General features: G+C 33.6%; 1 protein-coding gene across 1 annotated transcript in view; it reads right to left on the bottom strand.

Annotated features, from left to right (window-relative positions):
- The window catches only part of SNTG2 (syntrophin gamma 2), a 178,578-nt gene that overhangs the window by 29,182 nt on the left and 129,571 nt on the right, over positions 1-19,825 (bottom strand). The window contains exons 12-13 of the mRNA XM_015859350.2: positions 11,467-11,583; positions 4,393-4,464 (exon numbers count right to left, since the gene is read on the bottom strand). Of these exons, the coding sequence (XP_015714836.1) occupies positions 4,393-4,464; positions 11,467-11,583 (189 nt within the window). The remainder of the gene's footprint in view (positions 1-4,392; positions 4,465-11,466; positions 11,584-19,825) is intronic.

Raw genomic sequence — 19,825 nt, 5'->3', positions numbered from 1 at the left:
AAATATAACCACTGCATTCCAACTGGATTTCAATCTCCTAAACACCCAGGAATGAAGTACTCTACCAAGCACGCAAGGGCTCATTTAGGAAACAGTGATGTGAGCTTTCAAATATCCCCTGATAGCTTCCATTGCTGCTCTGCTACTACAAGTGGACTGAAATGGGATCCTACCATCATCTTCAGGATGAAGAAGATGATGAATTACACATCAGTCTTTCATCATAACAAATATCCTTTTAAAAGAAATCTTTGTAATGGAAAACAAAATCTCACATGAAACTTCTCAAAATTTTTCAGATGAGAAAAGCAAAACTAAATTAAAAGCTTTTACAGTTGAGTACTTTCAAATGACAATTGTTCCACAAATGCATATTTTAATTTCTATTTCTATTTATCAGGGCGTTTTCCCACCTCCACTTCTCTATACTGACATGGAGCAAATAAGATCAAAAACCATGAAAGAATTTACAAATGGAATCATCCTGTAAAATCACTTTCAATCAGAATTTTATTTCTCTAGCACTTTGAGTCAAAGGTGGGACAGCTGACTCAGGTTAAGCAGATCTGAGGTAAAAGCAGTAATGCTGGAGTGGACGTAGCTGGCTTTGAAAAGATCAGAATGAAGCTCTGTAGTGGTATCTAAGTCCTAGAATCTCACAGTCAAAGATTCTTTAGACTTCAAACTTCTTTTTTGAAATGTTCTAATACTATATCATAGCCTACCAGAGCTTGGAAATTCTATGCACATGAAAACAAGTAGACAACTGGGATTTGAGCATCCAAATATCACCTAAAATACATTGGTATGTGTAAGACAAATGTTTAAAAGTACAGGGTCTTGCATCTTTCTGTTCTAGATGCACAAACAACCAACTTCACATAACAGAACTGAAGATCCACTTTTAGTAATTAAAAGTAGAGAAAACAAATGATTCATCAGTACAACCTTCCCTGTGTACTGCTCTTGTATTCATAAACAGGATTAAAATAACTCACATGGGAACAGAAAATTTTGTTTGTACTGGTGAGTTACTGAATAACATTAAGCTGGCATATCTAAACTAATCTGTTAAATTATGGATATTTGAAGGGATACCTCAGAGGCAATACATAATTGTACCAGAGTACATGAGACTGTTGCTAAAAAAAGACCCTACAGCTACCATAGGAGGGAACAGTCTATAAGTGGTTGAAAGCTACTTTCTGATACCTTTGCACTGGTAAAAAGGAAACTGAATAAAGTAAAGCATGTCAATTCATATTCAGTACCCATGGAGTAACAGGTAATAAGACTACATCTACTTCAACACTCAGTACTACTCATCATGGCTGTTAGGCTAATATATTTTTGTTTTATATTTTTGTATTTAGAAGTGTGCAATAAAAGAAAATCAAATGTTTTTAAGACAGGTTAATTTTACAAAAATATCTAATGTTATATACTGTTTTTCATTAATAGTCCAAGTAAATACAGAGTAGGAAGCAAATTCAGGAGGAAATTCATGTGATAATGGGATTACACTTTCAGTCACCTGGTTCTAACCATTAAATGTTCATGTATATGAATTTTATTTCACATATTTGCATATCTATGTGAATTAAAGTATGTATTTATATGTATGTATACACACATAATCCAAAAATACAGCAAAATTTTGGTTATAAGATGCCCTTTCCAAATTGGATGCTTATTTTCCATTTTTAACTCTTGTTGCTTAATAAACACAGGTGAGATGCTTACAGTTTAGTAACAAGTGTACCTTCCTTTAAAAATAGAAAAGCACTCTTCATCATGGCTTTGCAGTAGTTCTAACCAGCTCCTGAAAACCCTTGAAGACACAGTCCCAATCTCTAATTTTTTAGAACATAAAATCCACCTTTCAGTCTATAATGTAGAAACTCTAATCTCTTAAGGCTTCTTCCATCTTTTTGGATTTGTTCAGTTTGCTTCATCATCATTTATGTCAAAGAATCAACAGAAAAATTTGTTAAAGTGCTGAATTTGAGCTTTTGCACTTTAGTTAATGTATTCATGAAGACTAGCAATTAAGCATTAATTTATTAAAATGTCAAGAACATTAAAGAGTTGAATCTCCAGTAGTTTACTTCCCATTTCCTTTTCTTAATGAAAAAGTATCACACAATGTGATTTAAGGATAAACTATCCTTGAAATTACCAGAATATTAAAAAGGGGTGGCTTTCAAATCAGTAGTAACATTTCAAGGAGAGAAATGCAAAAGCAAAACACACAGCAGTGAAAAACCTTTTCAAAAGTTATGAGTATTTGTTTAGTTGTTGCCCAAATTATCTATCTGGAAAAATGCAAATTTTAAGAAAATCTAATAAGACAGAATTAAAAATCAGGGTTAGATTCTCTGCTCTTTGCTGCTGTCTCAGCAACGGTCAGGATCAGTCCACACATACCCATGATCAGTAATGGTCCCATTAACCTAATGCTACATCCACAAAAGCGGCACTGAGCTCCTGGCTGAGCGCCTGTGCTCTGGAGCTCAGCTCTTGTCTGGAACTCCAGGAGTGTCAGACTCTTGATAAGTCAGTGGCCAAGACCCTTCCCTCTCTCTTAAGGTGCTTACAGTGAGAGTGGGGCAAGTCTCTTCTCACTGGTGACAAGTGACAGGACAAGGGGAAATGGCCTCAAGTTGTGCCAAGGTAAGTTTAGGGTGGACGTTAGGAAACACTTCTTTACAGAAGGGGTAGTTAAGTACTGGAACAGGCTCCCCAGGGAGGTGGTAGAATCTTCTAGATGTGTTTAAGAGCTGTTCGGATGTGGTGCTCAGGGATATGATTTAGCATAGGGTTGTTAGAGTTAGGCTGCGGTTGGACATGATGATCTTCGAGATCTTTTCCAACCTGGGTAATTCTATGATTCTATGATTCTCACTTCTGTCGGAAAATGGAATTACCCCTTCTCTCAGTGAAAGAAGGCTTACAAGAGTAAAAGCAGACACTGATGGGATGGAACTGCCAAATTTTCGCTTACAGCTCTAATACTGGCATCTGACATCAGGCTTTTTTACCAGCCAGTTAACAGAGCTGACACAACTCAATGCAAGGTTGAGAGCTGTTTTTTTTTTTTTTATTTTTTTTTTTGTTTTTGTTTTTGTGTGTGTGTGTTATTGTTGTTTTTTTTGTTTTGTTTTGGTTTGGTTTGGTTTTTTTTGTTGGTTTTTTGTTTTTGTCCAAGTGCATCTTTCTCGATTGTTTGTAACTTCATTGTGTTTACAATTTATTTACTTTTAAATTACAATCCTCAAAATTGATGTAGGAAACATAATACTGCTGTGGAAAGTCAGTCTGGGACAAGCAGCTTGAGCAGCCAGGACATGGAAACTCCGTCACCCCATATCCAAACAATTTGGTCACTTAGAGGAATGGGTAACAACACCCTTTGTGCTGTACAGGGAGGAATGTTACTGTCAAGTCTTTCCTTCTGTACGCTGACCCAATTAACTGTGTGGTGACAGAAAAGCTTTCACAAGAAGTACTCCCTTAAGTAAGCAGTTCAGTCTGTACCAGTAACACGGCAACATTCCTTCTCTACAACGTAAGTACACTCTCAAATGGGGAACATCAGAGACAGACAGCAGCTGGTGAGAACTACAGCTTGTCTGAAATTTTTCAATGAAACAAAATCTCATGGGGAATGATTTTCTTTTTTCTTCCTTGAGAAAGTTTTCGGTTTTACTTTCTTAGGAATACCTTTTATCTAGCTCTATCTTGCCTGCAAAGTTCTTATTGATTAGCTGGTAGAGAACTATATTAACCTATCTGATGCAACTACTTTGAAAATATCTTTTGTAAGTCAATTACTTAAACAGACCAATAGGGTTTGCTCTAAACAGAAATATGACATTATCTCTAGATGGTGGAAGAAATAAACAAATTTATGGTACACAAAAGAACATCGTTGTCCCTTTTACAGTAAAAACCGTGATATTATCAAATTATAAATGATATAAGAATGGCAGAATTGTATACTTCTTATTACTCAAATAAAAGCATCTTCATGAAGAAAACATTCTGCAATACATTCAGTTAAAAATCTAAGCTACTCGGAAAATAACATTATCCAGTTTCATTATGATTGGCTGATTGTCTGATCAATATTTCATATTTGATGCTCACATGGAAAAAATTACTCTTCAGTTTGGGAGAACTTAAGGAAGTTGATCACTTGGAGCTTTAATCCATTTTCCAGATTCTATTGATTCTATTACACTGCAACAGCCATTGCAAAAAGGTTTTGTTACAACAAATAAGCTACCTGAATGTCAGCTACCCCTAACAGATTAAACTGATCTCAACATAAACAGGAAGAGGCAAGCTTTTTTTACTGTATAATATAATTGTAATTGTTCAGAAACCTACCTTGTGAATTTTAAATAGAACCTCACAGAGGTTATACATTTTTTCAGCTCGTACCCAGTCTAGTGTGCTTACCTATAATATCAAAATACAATTATAAGAACAAATTCCTCTTCATTCTAAAATCATTTAAAATGAAGAAAATATATAGCTTTTACCAGTCATTATTCTATCAGATGCTTTAAATATAAGCAAATGTTAACTCCATCTAGCATTTAGAAAAGACTGTCAAATAGCATTCAGTTTCTTCCAGAAACAGTATCCATATGAGTCTTACTATATTTAAAAATTATTATATAATTAGAGAGATTTCTGTTATTGCTACAGCATAATGGAAAACTCTTTGTAATCTCTGCAGTGAGGTACATAATAATATTTATTTTTCACTGTGCTAACATACAGAACCATCTCAAACACAGAGACATTCAGCTGCATATCTCAATTTAATAAAAACCTTAGCATCAACAGACCAAGATGTGTTTTTAAATACAGGTTTCAGTTGACATACAGTTTGGCACCATTATCTTAATATTTATATTAAAAACTGAAAAGGCTTATATGTCTACAATATTTGAAATTAAAAAGCTTGTCAGCAGTACACATAAAAATAAATACTAATAACTGGATTTTGTTTTCTTTTGGTTTTGTTACTGTATCTTGTTCACATGGCAGGCTATTCAAATTTGACTGTTGGAATGATAGGTGAAGTCTTTTCCTTAAGATTAGATCATGGCGTACTGTGCTAATCTGTTTTCTATTAAAAGCAGAATCTAGCCTAGAAGGCATAAAGAAAAGAGAACCTATGTATGAAAAATACCAAGGAAATACACGTTGTTTTGACTACATATTTTAGAGCAAATTCTAACTCTCAGTGAATTAATAGGAATATCTGTATAGATTTATAAAGAATTTGAGTAAACTGAACTCTGAAGCTTTTAGCACATGGAAATAAGTGTTTTGGTGACTGTCATAACATATTGAATGCCTTAAAATGCCAGGGAAGATGCAGCTTGGCTTGTTTCCCCCACCTCACCTTCCAAAGAAAGAGAGCAGATCAACTCTCTCAAAGTATTAGCTATAACAAAATTTGGCTAAATATCATCTGGGTTCTATGGATGAAAGTTAACCAGGAAAGAATGGTGAATTTCTTTACCTGATTATTTCTCTCAGTATACATAATAGCACAAATTTCAGCTATAGTACGTGAACCTTGCTCCTGTTGTTTCATAGCAACTGATTTATATTTATATTTTTACTCTCAGTTGGATATCATCATCTTCGTGGACTATAAACCACAAAAGTTCACAAAACTCGAGTGGTAATAAAATGATGATAATCCACATCACAACACTGAAGACAATTGTTGTGACTTCTGGTTATCAAACTGTATTTCACTGAGAGCTGTTGGAAGAGTAAGGTAAACTTGGTGTTACTTTCTGTCTAATCTTACATGCTTATATATATATATATATATTACATTAATTTGAACTAATGAACATTACCATTGGTCCACTTTTGTATGTGTTTCAGAATTTATATGAATTATATACATGGCAGTTATTCCACCTAAATTTAGACATCAGTGATATCTAACTTAATTGTTAAAGAAATCTTAAGAAAATTAAAATCAGATTCTTAAAATTTCATTTTATTTCTGTCTACTGGGAAAGAAGAAAACAAACACAGAGGCTCCTTCCAGCTCTTACAGCCTCTGTCCATCAGACTAATGAACAGATTTTTCTTTTTCTTTTTAACTTCAGTCATTGAAAGAATAAGTTTATAAAAGTTTTACAGAAGAACTTTAACTTCTAGTTGATTGGATTTAGATGAGATGAACTGCAAAAGGAGCTAAAGACCTCTACAAAAGAAAGTTCTGCCACCACTTATTTTTAGGATATAAAGGGACTCATACTTAAGGGTTCTCCACGTGAAACTTTTTATATTTTAGTAGTCAAGTGGGAAGTATCACTTGAATATAATGCATGCTGTAAAATATGCAAAAGTACACTATGTATTTTCTCATTCTATAATATAATGAGCAATTTCTTATTCAGTCTCAAGCCATTACTTAATGAGAACTTTCAAAGTACTCAATAATACCTAGGGGAAATTTTTAAGATTTAAATCTAATGGTAATTGTCTTAGAAAATTAATTTAAAGCATTTTTAGATATTATACACGTCATCTCATCACTTCATAAGATGTAGGATTTTTTAGTCATACATCACTAATTTTTATTTTTCCATTAATCTCACATAACATCCACTCAATATTTTATTTCAGTTTTGCTTTTTGATTTTTGCTAAGAGTTAGAAATCACTGAAGACTAGAAACAATTGGAACTGAGGAATTATAAAGCTAATTCAAAAATAAACACGCTTTTAAATATGTTCATTTACAGCAAGTACGATACGCATTTTCTTGATCCTTACCACATGGAAATATTTTTTAGTTTGACAGCTGATGTGAATATAAAATCATTAAGTAAAATAAAATAATTAGAGGCCAGATTGGGTGGGGCGCTGGGCAAACTCTGGGCAAAAAAAACAAAAAAACAAAAATAAAAAAAAAAACAAAAAAAAACCAAAAAGTGCCTGATGTACTGATTGGCAATCCTGTGACATAGGGACGAGAGAACTAGGTCATCTCTGAGGTCCATTTCAATCCAGGACATTCTATGATTCTAAGATAAATAGAAGAATCTTTGGACTATTATTGTTGACCGTCAAAGGGGATCTTCATGATTCTTACAGAATAAGGTGTACAACCTAAAATGGTGGCTAGTTTGCTATTTGATCTGCTGTTTATGAAACATAATTCAGTGACATGTACTATAACAATAAAGAGGTGAGATATGACATATTTGCTTCTTTTTTTTTTTTTTTTTTTTTTTTTTGTTTGTTTTGATTCCTGTAGGTTAATTTAAATTGTTGTAATTCTTTTATGCTACTAATGATGGGAAATGTTGACACTGCTGTGCTACTGAATTCTTCCTGAATACTTCAGTCTTCTCTTCAACATATTTGAACTTCTTTCATCTTTTGACTCTCCATAACCTCTTATGACATTTTCAGCAGAGACTGCTAGCAATCATAGATCACAACCAGCAACTGTATAAGCCAAGATTTTCTTTTTCTATGTACATCAGAGAAAGACCATCATAACTAAAGCCAAGTTAAACAGTCTGAATAGCACGGTGTGCAAGGTCACCAGTAGAACATAAATGACATGTTGAGGAATCTTATGGAATGGAAACATAACACAAAGGGGTACTGGAACCCAAAAAGGCAGCTCACATTACTATAGTCTGTAGTATGTAGTGCTGTAGTATGCTTATGTTTAAAATGTTGTTGACAATGGCTGCACATGATCACAAATGATTATATAATCCTAGTCAACAAGAAAATCTGGGAAGAATCAGCACACTCAGAGGACCAGAGAGATAATAAACATGAACTAAGACACAAAAACAGGAACCTGAAGTTAAAATTTTAAGTCCAGGGGAGACTGAATTAAACACAAAAGACAATAACACAGTAAGAACAGTTACTAAAAAGCTAAGTATTCAGTGCAAGTTGCCTGTAAGCACCTCACATTTTCTAAACAAGCACCACAATGGAGTTAAAAACTACACTAAGGTATTCAAATCTTCTCGTTTTAATTAGTTAAACCAAGTAATCTCAGCAAATATTCCAAATATACTTAGTTTTAGATGTATGTATGTATATATATATATATATATATATATATATTCATCAAAAACAGTTATAATTTAAAATAGTATAGAGAAAAAAATAAAATAAGTGCATATTCCACATTCAGGCAGAAAACAGCAAACAGAAGGAACACATATTACCTAAAAAAATTATGTAATGAAAACAATCACAAAAGATTTGCTTATTTATTCATACTTCAGCACTAAGGATTATACTATGCATATGGGAAATAATGGGCTGCATTTAAAAGAGTATCATTTTTCAGAAGCATCCAGTCCACCCAGAAGTAACAAAATTGTAGAGGTAAAAGATGAAGTGCTTCTGATGGTAGTTTATTTCACTGCCCTCTTTAATAAAGTCAAGTAACATTCTTAAGAATTAAAGAGATTATATATATATATATATAAGAGATTTTACATGAAGAAATAGTCAATACATGAAGAGATGAACTCTGTAACACAAGTATATAAAGATGTCTAAACAAATTAAAACTAGATGCTACAAAACACACCAAATAGCAGTCAGATCCTTGCAACGAAGTGAAGAAAAATATAAGTTAGAAGTTAACCAGAAGCATCCATAGTCAAGTCTATGCACCACAACTCATTGCCACCTGTTTCTTGTTATTTCACCTTGGCATTATAATAAAAGGTGCATTTACAAGTGTTTGGAAATGACATGGCAATTCTCTCTCACATACAAAATGCTGCTAAATTATTAATGATTCTCCACAAGGTTTGTCAAAGGTGAAACACAGATAAAATACAGTACATTAGTTTAATATATATATATGTATATATCTGATACTGTCAGGCTATTTTTGCATTTATTGTTTTTCTGAAAACTATAAGCAAGATATTCAGTGATTGCCCAGTTGTCTAATTTCAGTGCTATTTAACCACAGAGAAAACATCAGTTTTGTAATTAAGGGCAACATGATTCCAAAGGAATTTTATGACTTGAATTTTAAACACAATACTTAACCATAAGTAAGACATAAAAAATCAGTCATTTATCAGATATTCAATCCATTTTAATGGAAATTTTTAATCACGTTAAAAAAATATAATAAAAATAATTAAGTGACAGTTTTGAAAAATGCCTCAGTTTCCTCCAGGATTTAAATTTAGAACCTTTTCAAGATCTGAAAATTGGCAGAAATTCATCAGAGTTTTTTTAGAATGTATTAAAATACTGCTTGTATTTTAGCACTTCCAAAAGAATAATTTCTATTTGTGCCATGGTATTTTTCACATGTGCAGTTTTCAGAAGTGTGTCATATTTCGATGGCAGCAAACTGCAAATTAACTCTGCAAGTTTTTAAAATACAGTTAGACGATCCACTTGAGAGGTGCATAAAAAACATTCTCTCATAAGCAACATTTTCTTGACATTTATTTTTATTATGATGCTTCCATATTTTTAGAAGAACCATCTGAGATACTGTTGAAACAGGTTATAAATAGAATATTACATTTCATAGTATAGAATTGACATTTGGTCTACACCTCCCTTTATTTTTGTGCAGGGATAACCATATGTTTCTAATTCTTAAGACAGTTAGCAGCTGTATTTCCACACATGATCTTCTACTCAAGACGAAAAAAAGTAAAAACCGGTTGAAAAGCTACGAGTAAGGAAATTACAACTAAAGATAACTGCATGATTTGCACATCATCTACTCTGCACACACTACAGTAATTCAGCACACAAATAGCAATACAATCAGAGCAACATCTCTGAAATAAAACATAATCAAAAACTCTCATCATGTAAAGATCAGACAAGTTAAAATATTTTATTTTTGTGACAGAACAATCCCGTATTTAATCTTTCATTCATAATAATAATAAAAAAGCAAAACTCCATAGAAGAAAGGATAAGAGCAATACCATTAAAAATCTCTAAAAATAGTTCTGCATGGGTTTGTTTGGAGATCTATGTTTCCAGCTACAAAGCTGGGATGTGTTAGAGAACTGGTGTCTGTGTGCAGTATTGCCTGGCAGCTTCTTGGGGGTTGTGGGAATTCAACATGGGGTTTGGCAGAGCAGGTTCCCTTCAGCCAGGGTCCATCCCACCACACATTAAAGGATTGAGCCATTCGGCTTATCACTCATTAGCCCCCATCAGGGGAAGTAGAAGGTAAAGCAAAATCAAAAAAGCTCATAGGTAAAGATACTTCAGTAAATGATGGAAAGAGGGAAAATCAAGTGTTACACACACACACACAAAAAAAGCAATCACACTCCAGTTCATCATAGTATCATAGTATCATAGTCTCGCATGGGTTGGAAGGGATCTTAGTGCTGCAGAGCAGCACTTCTACAGAGCAGCACTTCTACCACTTGTGCCACAGGGGATTCGAACCTGGGTTCTGGTGTTGCAAAGCGGCATTCCTACCACTGCACCGCTGGGGCACACTACATATGTAGCAAAAAGCAATATGTGCTTTTTGTTACCAAAAAATAAAAATTAAAAAAAAAAAAATCTAGAAAAACCCTGTTTATCATTTTCTCATTTCATATCTGTTTAAGGTTTTGTGTGGTTTTTGTACTTTAATTGGATTGTAGAAATCAAATGAAAATTCCTTCCTACTATTACTTGACCACTAAAAAGAAAAAGAGGATTGAAGTTAATAGAAATCCCTGGATTTAGAACTTCAGTCAAGAGAAAATGTTACTGATAGTTTCAGCCTATAAGGTTGAAGAGCACATACTTAGGTAAGGCAAATTAGATAGCACAGTAGTGCACCATAAAATTTTTATTGGATCAGCTGAAGAAAATGGAAACTGAATCGCCTTCTGAGCAATAATATAATAAAGCTATTTAATTGAAATTGCATTCTAATTTCACATATTGTTCTTTTGACATGTTTAAAGCAATGGCACTCTGGAAGGAAAAGATTAAAAAAGACCATGTGAAAAGTAACAGGTCAATCCCTTGCCTGTATACTAAATCCAGATCCATCTACTGTTACTATGGAAGTATTGTTTCTAAGTAAAAAAGTGACTAGCAACTCATTAAACCTACAAAAACTAAAGAAAAGTTTAATTAAAAAATGTTGACTGTAACTAGCTAAAGAAAAATGTGGATTAAAAACCTTTAAAAAGTAAAAGCACTACATTTCCTATTGGGAATTCTTTGAGCTATCCAGACATGGTATCAGTTTCAGAAGACCTTGTAAGAGGTCAATTAGCTAAAGCTTATTAAAATTAACTGGAGTTTGCAGCTTTAACATTTGAAATATCAGCTGACAGATCCCCTGGTAACAAGAAGTAAACTCAGAAAATAACAAACAGGTTTCCATTTACAATGGAACTGTAGCAAAACATACTATATATATATATATATATATTTTTACCGGTGGAGTACTGAAAATGTAGAAGGATGAACCCTTCAGTGCTAGAAACTTAAATTTGTAGAGCTGAGATGAATCAGTTCCTCCAAGTCTCTCACGTACCCATCCCATATGAACGACCTGTAAAAGAAAATAATTGAAGATCAAGAATCTATGTTTTTAACTAATATATCTGAAAAGGTTAAATCTTACCACAAGGAAAAGCGCTTATCTTAATGAGGATGTATCATTTTCTACATGCTTCCCTTCCTATTACTACCACACTCTTGAATCCCTTAATCATGTCAAAAAGTCAAATCAGCAAAAAAAGCCCACAATGAAGCTTAATATGTACAGTACAAATAGTCTGAACCTTGCTTCTATCCCAGACAATGAAATTAATAGATCCATATATACTGTGTCTACATCAACTAAAGAGAAAAGGTGGATTTCACAGGGGAAAAAAATAAATAAATCATAAAATCAAGTGTTCCAAGGCATCGAATCTGTCTACATTGTAAGGTTCCATAAAAAATTAGCATTTTAAAAGTCACTATATGTGTTTCACTTGAGCCAGCAGAAACACGAGTCCAGCCAGAAATTGTCCAGACAGCACTTTATAAAGATAGTCAAAACATGGAAATACTAGAATTTCAGTTCCTTAAAACTCTAAAGAAATACATCTGAGTAAGTCAAAGACTTATCTGACATCTAATAGCTTTCTGTATGCTTACGTTTGTCATTGTTAACAAAGGGTCTCTGTCACACTAATTGTCTTATGGTGTTTCTGTACATGTTATCTCATGACAGTGATTTATGTTCTGCTGGAATTAAATGTCAACTTCATCAGTTACAGAAGTTTTCTCTAACAGTATTATAACATGTTTCTTTAAATTTCAGATAGATTAATCTTAACATAAAATTAAGTAGGAGCACAGACTTCCTGAGGGAAATGCACATTTCTGAAGGAATAATGCCATATTGTGGTATTAGAATATTATGAATGAAGTTCCTCACCTAAAATGACAACCTAAATGTTGAAAATGAAACCTGAAGTGTTTAAGAGGAGCATGTTACCCTTGAGACAGGTGACCATAGAATGATCTACCAACCTGAATATTTAGCCACTGCTAAAAATTTTTCTCATTTTCATTTAAGGATACACTTAAGAAAAATACAGGGTAACACAGGGGCAGAAATGTCGTAACACTTGTGAATATTCTGAGTCTACAGAACACATCTGGAAGTCAGTGGCAAAAAAGACTGAAAAAAGTGTTGATTAAATCACATGAAAGCCTCAGCATTTGTTCTATGGATATATTTTGTAAAAGAAAAACAAAGCCAACACCACCATCACCATCAACAATGAAAAAAACAAGTCCAAAGATCCCGAAAATGCATTTTTATTTAATACGTGGTGTGTATAAATGTAGCTACTGCTTTTTAAAAAAAAAGTAGAAAAAATGATAGGGAGCAGTTAACAGTATAGAGGCACATTCACAGTTTTGTATCATGAAGATTTCACTCCCCCCCCCCTTAGTTTTTTATTACATGAAACTAATAGTTTTTAGCTATCAATTTGTTTAGGAATATTAATATACATCAATACACTGAGCAAGACTGATTCTACTATACTCTTCTACTGAGCTCCAAGGTCAGTGTTCTAAAAAGTTCTAAGAAATAACACAATTAATACAATAGTCTTTTCAGTTCTCACTTTGCTACTGTGTAAATCCAATAACTCTCATCAAAATGTTGCAACCATACTAGTCAGAAAAGCTTTAGTGATAGTAAAGGTTTGGTAACAAATTTTAAGACACATTAACATTTTAACAAAATATGCCACCGTATCACTGATAAATCAAAACAAACTATAATAAGCAGTGCTTTTATCAGCATGATAATATGAAATAATCCAGAGGGGAAAAAAACAACAAACAAACAAACAAACAAACAAACAAAACCCAAAAAACAAACAAAAACCCAAAAAACAAAAAACAAGAATATGGTATTCTCCTTTGCATTCTGAAATTCATGATTGCTGACTTGAAACTGCTTGCAATTCATTAACATGTACAACTACTAAATAATTTACTAATTACATTGAGAAATAAAGGATTTAGCTCACAATTGTTCTTCATTCATCATTATTAACATTGCCATCAGAATCATCATCTTTTATCCTTAAAGCAGCATTTACAGAAGAATTTTGGAATTATCCCCAATGTCAAACATAAAAACATAGTCATGGATAAAGTCTTCAGCTTTTACAGGCCATTCAACAAACACCATATATTAAACCTACATGACTCATATTGAAACATGTAACTATACATCTAGCCACAAGCCAAACATTCACATCTTGTGTACTAGATCAGAATTTCTTAGAAGCTCTTAGCTGAAAATGAGGGCAGAATTGTATCTGAAGACTGCAACTCCATTTGTCAAGTGCGTTTTCACTCCAAACTACATGTCATTTTCAGTTATTAACAGTAAAATTTTTAGCTTGATCCATCTAGTTGACAGAAATCAAAACTTGGCCCATAAGCACTGGTCTCAAGTAACTATACTTAAGTAACTAACCATAATGCAAAAATCAACCATAACTTTCTTTTGACTTTCTTACACTTAAAAAAAGGGTACTGAAATTCTCTAACCTGAAGTAAAAGATTTGCTTGCAATGAACATGTTCCTTTTGCCAAAATTTTCCATCTGTGAAATGGGGATAATACCCTTTACTTATTTTACAGAATTTGTATGAAGTCTCTGTCACTCTTGTATTCTTATCTGTGTCTGCAAGACGTGGTAGTAGTGCCAGACATTATAGCCGTGATTTAGTGTAGCACTTAATCTTTTATGTAATTCTCTTGAGAATGTATTTAGCTACCAACACAGACTACAATTTTTTATTAGCTGCAGACTTACTTTTGGACATGTATTCAAAGTTTTTTGCTGAAATGGAACTGTTTTATTATTTTTATTAGTCACACAATACTGTGATCACTCTTCCCATATTAGACCAGAATCATCTTTAAAGTTGATTCTTCACATCAAAAAGAAGTGGTGTTTTTTAACTACTAACAACCATAAAGTGAATGCTAAGCTATCCCAAGGGTTGCTTGTAGAATCTCTTTCAATCTCAGACAAAAGTGAATAATACAATAAATAATACAATAACATATCCTCTGGAATAGAATTGGAGGGAATGTGAACCTCTTTCTGAGGGAATTGTTCACTGAACTACTACTACATTCTAATATTGTATTTAACTCCTCATTCATGTAAATTCTTATGAAAAAATACATCAATATGGAATAAGGTCACCTATTACTTTCCAAAAAGTTAAACAATAATACTTCAGTTACATATCTTTAATACTAAGTAACATTTAGGTTGGATGTTAGCAGGAAGTTCTTTACTAGGAGAGTGGTGAGGTCCTGGAACAGGCTGCCCAGGGACATTGTGGATGCCCCATCCCTGGAGGTGTTCAGGGCCAGGTTGGATGGAAATGTGGAAGTTGGGTGGCCCTGCCACCCTTCGGGGGGAAGGGGGGTTGGAGCTTCATGATCCTTGAGGTCCCTTCCAACCCAGGTCATTCTGTGATTCTGTGATTTCAAATACACTGTTCTCTGCATTACTCTGCTTAATGGACACAACTTAAAAAACTTCAGTTTCAGGAAGAACTTATATTAAAAAACAAAACAAAACAAAACAAAACAAAACCAAACAAAAAAAATCCAGCGAAATATATATGATCAAAGCAAACATAAAACTAGAACCATTAAAAAAACACTGAGAGCTTTTTTGTTTTTAAACTTCATTATAATTCCCAAGAAATATCAGAAAATGATCAACAGTTCTTCAGTCTCTATTTTCTAAGAAACCATTAATGAGCTTCACATTCACAGAAGGAGGAAATAATTTTATACTTCAAAGGAGAAATAAGAAAAAGCCAGCCTGCTAACTTATATCTTACAAAAGCAAACACACATATATCCACAATAACTGGATTTCTTGTCTGTTACCACTGTGGAACACCTATCTATTAAAACTGCTATTAGTTAAAATGCTGTTGTCTTTCCTCAACTGTATTAAAAAAACACCTGCAAAATGAGTGTCTACATGAATTTAGTTCTTTTTGAATGAAGATGTGAAAAAATTCAACATGTAGCACATCTGTAGATCACCCAGTAACCCAGTGAATATTAACTGACATCTCAGCACATAAATACATTTAAGAAGATAAATGCAGTGTATCCAAACGGCACAAAAGTTTTTTGTTTGTTTGCTTGCTTTAGCATTTCTGTGTATCTAGGAGAAAAGCAAAGGTTGAGGTTTATGCAGATTGTTGGATCAGCTAACTGAATAAGATACTCTCTAGAGGAAAGAAAAATCAACCAAGATAGCTGGAAGATTTGTGATGAGCTCAGTAGTAACTGTATTACTGTTACTTTTATTGATTGAGGATAAGGGAAAGGCAAATTAAAATGCATGTACTAATGACCATATGAGTTTGAGAGGAAAAGTACGTGTAAATGAAAAAGACAGTGGAAAATATACTCAAGTAGGGGAAAAAAAAAAGTAGTTTAGGTTTTTCTTCCTACTGAACAGAAAATACAGGAATATGAGAAAAGAGAAAATTAAAACAGAAAGAACAAACAAAAGCACTTTATATAGGTATATGAAGTGGAAAACATGGTAAAAATATTTGGAAGGAAAAAACATAAAGATAGCACCAAATGCACGCTTGCCCCATCCCTGGAGGTGATCAAGGCTAGACTGGATGGGACTCTGTGCAGCCTGGTCTATTATTAGATTTGGAGTTTGGTGGCCCTGCATGCAGCAGAGGTTAGAGCTTCGTGATACTGTGGTTTCTTCCAGCCCAAGCCATTCTATGATTCTAAGATTCTGTGATAAGGAGAAAAAAAAAATGTCTTAAAAACTGAAGAGGGAAAATAGAATTTCCTTTATCAGAATCAGTGTTTGCTTAACTTCTGCATATGTATATAAATTTTTAAAAATGCATTTTTTTTTTTTCAAATAGAAAATAAGATCTCTTACTGACTGGTTTATTAAACGACCATTTAAACAAAAGAATAATTTTTCAGTTTAACATTAATCTGCACTGAACAAAAGAAACCAGCTTTTAATATTTAATACCAAGCTGTTCATGGGATCTTGAGCAGGTAAGTGAGAATTTAGTTGACTGTCAGTTTGTGCATGGGAAACTCAGCCTGGGGGGGAAAAAAAAAACAAAAAACAAACAACAAAACCCCCCACAAAGTTCTGTTATTTGGATTGAATTCTGACATTTGAATTTTCAATGAGTAATGAGGCATAACACTACAAACTGTACCATTCTCAGCACAGCTTTCGCCGTTGTATTTCCATAGTACATAATCAATTTAAGACTACTCTCCAAATCTGTGTGGAAAATTAAGGACAGAACATCAACATATTATCAATTCTCTACTGTGATCTAATATGCATCGCAAAGGTTCCTGTAGGAACAAAAAGAACAGCAGCACTCATGAGGAGACACAAGTCAGTAACAAAACGTAATGCAATCAAAGCAGGTAAATGTGTGCCTCCGGTGGCACAGTGGTAGAAGTGCCGCTCTGCTACACAGGAGGCTCAAATCTCGGGAGTTGGACTCTTGATGATCTCTAAGGTCCCTTCCAACCCTCACAAGACTGTGATACTGTGAAATGAAACTTATTTACACTTGTTATTTTCCTAGAGCCATAAAACACCTCATTGCTGAAATGATTGCAAGATTAATGTGTTACATTTGATAAATCTATCAGTACCTTTTATAAATATTACTTATATTTAATAGTTACAAAAGGTAAATGAAGCATAACAGTCAAGAGGGAAATAAAGGAAGAAAGTCAAGCACATCTCTGATGTATGAAAAGTCAAAACAGATCGGTATACTTGTATTATTAAAGTGAGATAAGAACCTACAATTGATGCCAGCTTGGCCTGCAGATCAAGAACCTGTGTTGTTCCCTGATGCATCACAGAACAATACAAAACTAAGAAAGCAAAGAGAAGTACGTCTTGAGGTAACTGAATAAAATGTTTATAGTCCTTTTGAAAGCAAGTGGTACACCTTGTTTTGAAAAGTACACAGTGTAGGGAAGAAAAGAAATAGATCTCCTGTATCTCTATGGCCTTCTCTATCTGTCATTCACATACATTAAGATCATATCACATCCTCTGGGTAGTGATAATTAGTTTACATCTCTACTTGTTTTAATATGGTGACAGTGGGACTTGGGGCAGATGACACTAACGATATTCATAATTGTCTTCTTGTTCAGGTTAGGATCCAGACTAAAAAGTTCACTCTTGAAAACATGTAGTAGTAAATGGCATTTGGGAAAAGAAAAAAGAAAAAAAAAAAAAAGAAAAAAAAATATGTCTGGGCCCCACAGACAATGATAAAACAATAATATATATTCTATAGCTTAGTGCAATAGTGGCCCTATAATTGGTCTGAGTCCAGGGGCCCTTCCACAGTGCATAGTTGCCTGTCATGTGAAAGGAGTGCCTGGTGAGAAGCAGGTGGCATGCAAATCAGTTTCCACGACTAAGCATCAGATGTATCTGTCCTGTCAGCAGATGTAACTAAACAAAGTGTATATCTCTACTCAGTTGAGAATACTAATCTATTAGCCTTCTGTCAGACTTCAAAACTGCTCTGTAAGAGCCTACCTTTTTCTCTGACAATATCTATGGTTCTTACTGGAAAGAAGAGTCACACAGAATCACAGAACAGTTTTAATCTGAGAGGGGTCTCTGGAGGTCATTCAGTCCAATACCCTGTTTGTAGCCAATGTAAATAAGCTTGCTCAGCAATATATCCATGTGATGAGTTTTGATTATCAACATATATAACATAATATATGGCATAATAATATAATTTGTTTTATAATAATAAACAAAGATGGAGATTCCATAGCCTCTCTGAGCAACTTCCTCTGGTGTTTGATCAAATTAACAGAAGTTTCAGAACTTGAACACATTCATAGCTTCTCTTTTTAGGAGATCGTATGTGTTCAAATATTTAGTGATCTGGATAGGAAAATATTTCAGTTCTCTCACTGAATCTAGAGATCAAGAAAAACAACTATCAGCAAAACAAGACCCAGATTTTAAAATCTTTTAAATCCAATTATAAATCCTTTTCCTTTCAGTTTAGTCAGTTAAATTTTATGTTTCCAATATCAAAGTCTTATCTTGACCTCTTAACATTGTACTTTCCCCTCTGTCTTTTCTTGTTAGTTCTTCCAGTGCTGTTTGTCATTTTCATAGACATCATTTCACAGATTATTTCTGCAATTAGAATTAATTTTACCTGAATTGGAATATCCTCTTTCCTAATTAGCTTTCATTCTTTATTCATGCTGCACAGTTGTTCCTTTTCTCACTTCAAAAGCAACATTCATATCTCAGGAGGTCAAATGCTATCTAACTATCGTGATTTTCTTCTTCTGTAATAGAAGATTTCCAGTTCTTCTTGCATTCTTCAATTATATTAAACAAATTGGACTATTTGTGTAGCAGGAACTATCTAAACTAATTAAAAATGGAAAATTCATGTCCTCATGCTTTTGGTCCTATATGCCAATTTTCTATCTTAACAGTATTACAACAACAAAAAAGTATGCCTAAAAAGCTATTCTCTTCCTCACCAAATACTTAAACTGTTTCTTCTGCCATTTAGAAAAAGGAAAAAGTCTTTCAAAATACAGCTACTGCAGAAGTGTACTCAAAGAAGAAAACTGATGAAAATTCAGTCTAAGTTTCCTTTTACATGTCAAATAATCAAATAACGATTCTGCTTAAAATGTGTTAATCTTAATTGGAGAATCATTCTGAAGGAGGACTCAGTGTTAATCCAGTGAAATAGTTCTATACATTCTGACAATCCACAAGGCATACTCTAGTCTTTCTGACAAGGCATATGGCAGAAAAACACAATAAAAAGGAGAATACAGAACAATTGCCATTTTCTTTAACAAATTCTAACAGCTAAGGAAGACAGCTTAACTAGAGAAAATGACTTCTGATGGAAGCCAGAGCTACACTGTGCTACACACTGCCAGAGACATCACAGAAAAAAGCTAAATGCTGGAAGAAGCAGACTTCATTAGGATAAGAAGCACTACTGACACTTTTTGAACATTTCAACTTAAATAGGGGTACATTTCCTTCACTGAATCCATTCTACACTTCTTAGAATCCAATGCTTAGGAATCCTGCAGTTTCAAAGACAAATTTAAGATATACTATTTCATTAACACACACACAAAATGGAAAGTGTTAATGCCATGGAAACTGAGAAATGTGTGTGTTTTAGACAACGTGTCACATT

Source organism: Coturnix japonica, chromosome 3 (assembly GCF_001577835.2).
Source record: "Coturnix japonica isolate 7356 chromosome 3, Coturnix japonica 2.1, whole genome shotgun sequence".
In the NCBI taxonomy this organism is placed as follows: domain Eukaryota; kingdom Metazoa; phylum Chordata; class Aves; order Galliformes; family Phasianidae; genus Coturnix; species Coturnix japonica.
This window is presented reverse-complemented; position numbering and strand designations above follow the sequence as displayed.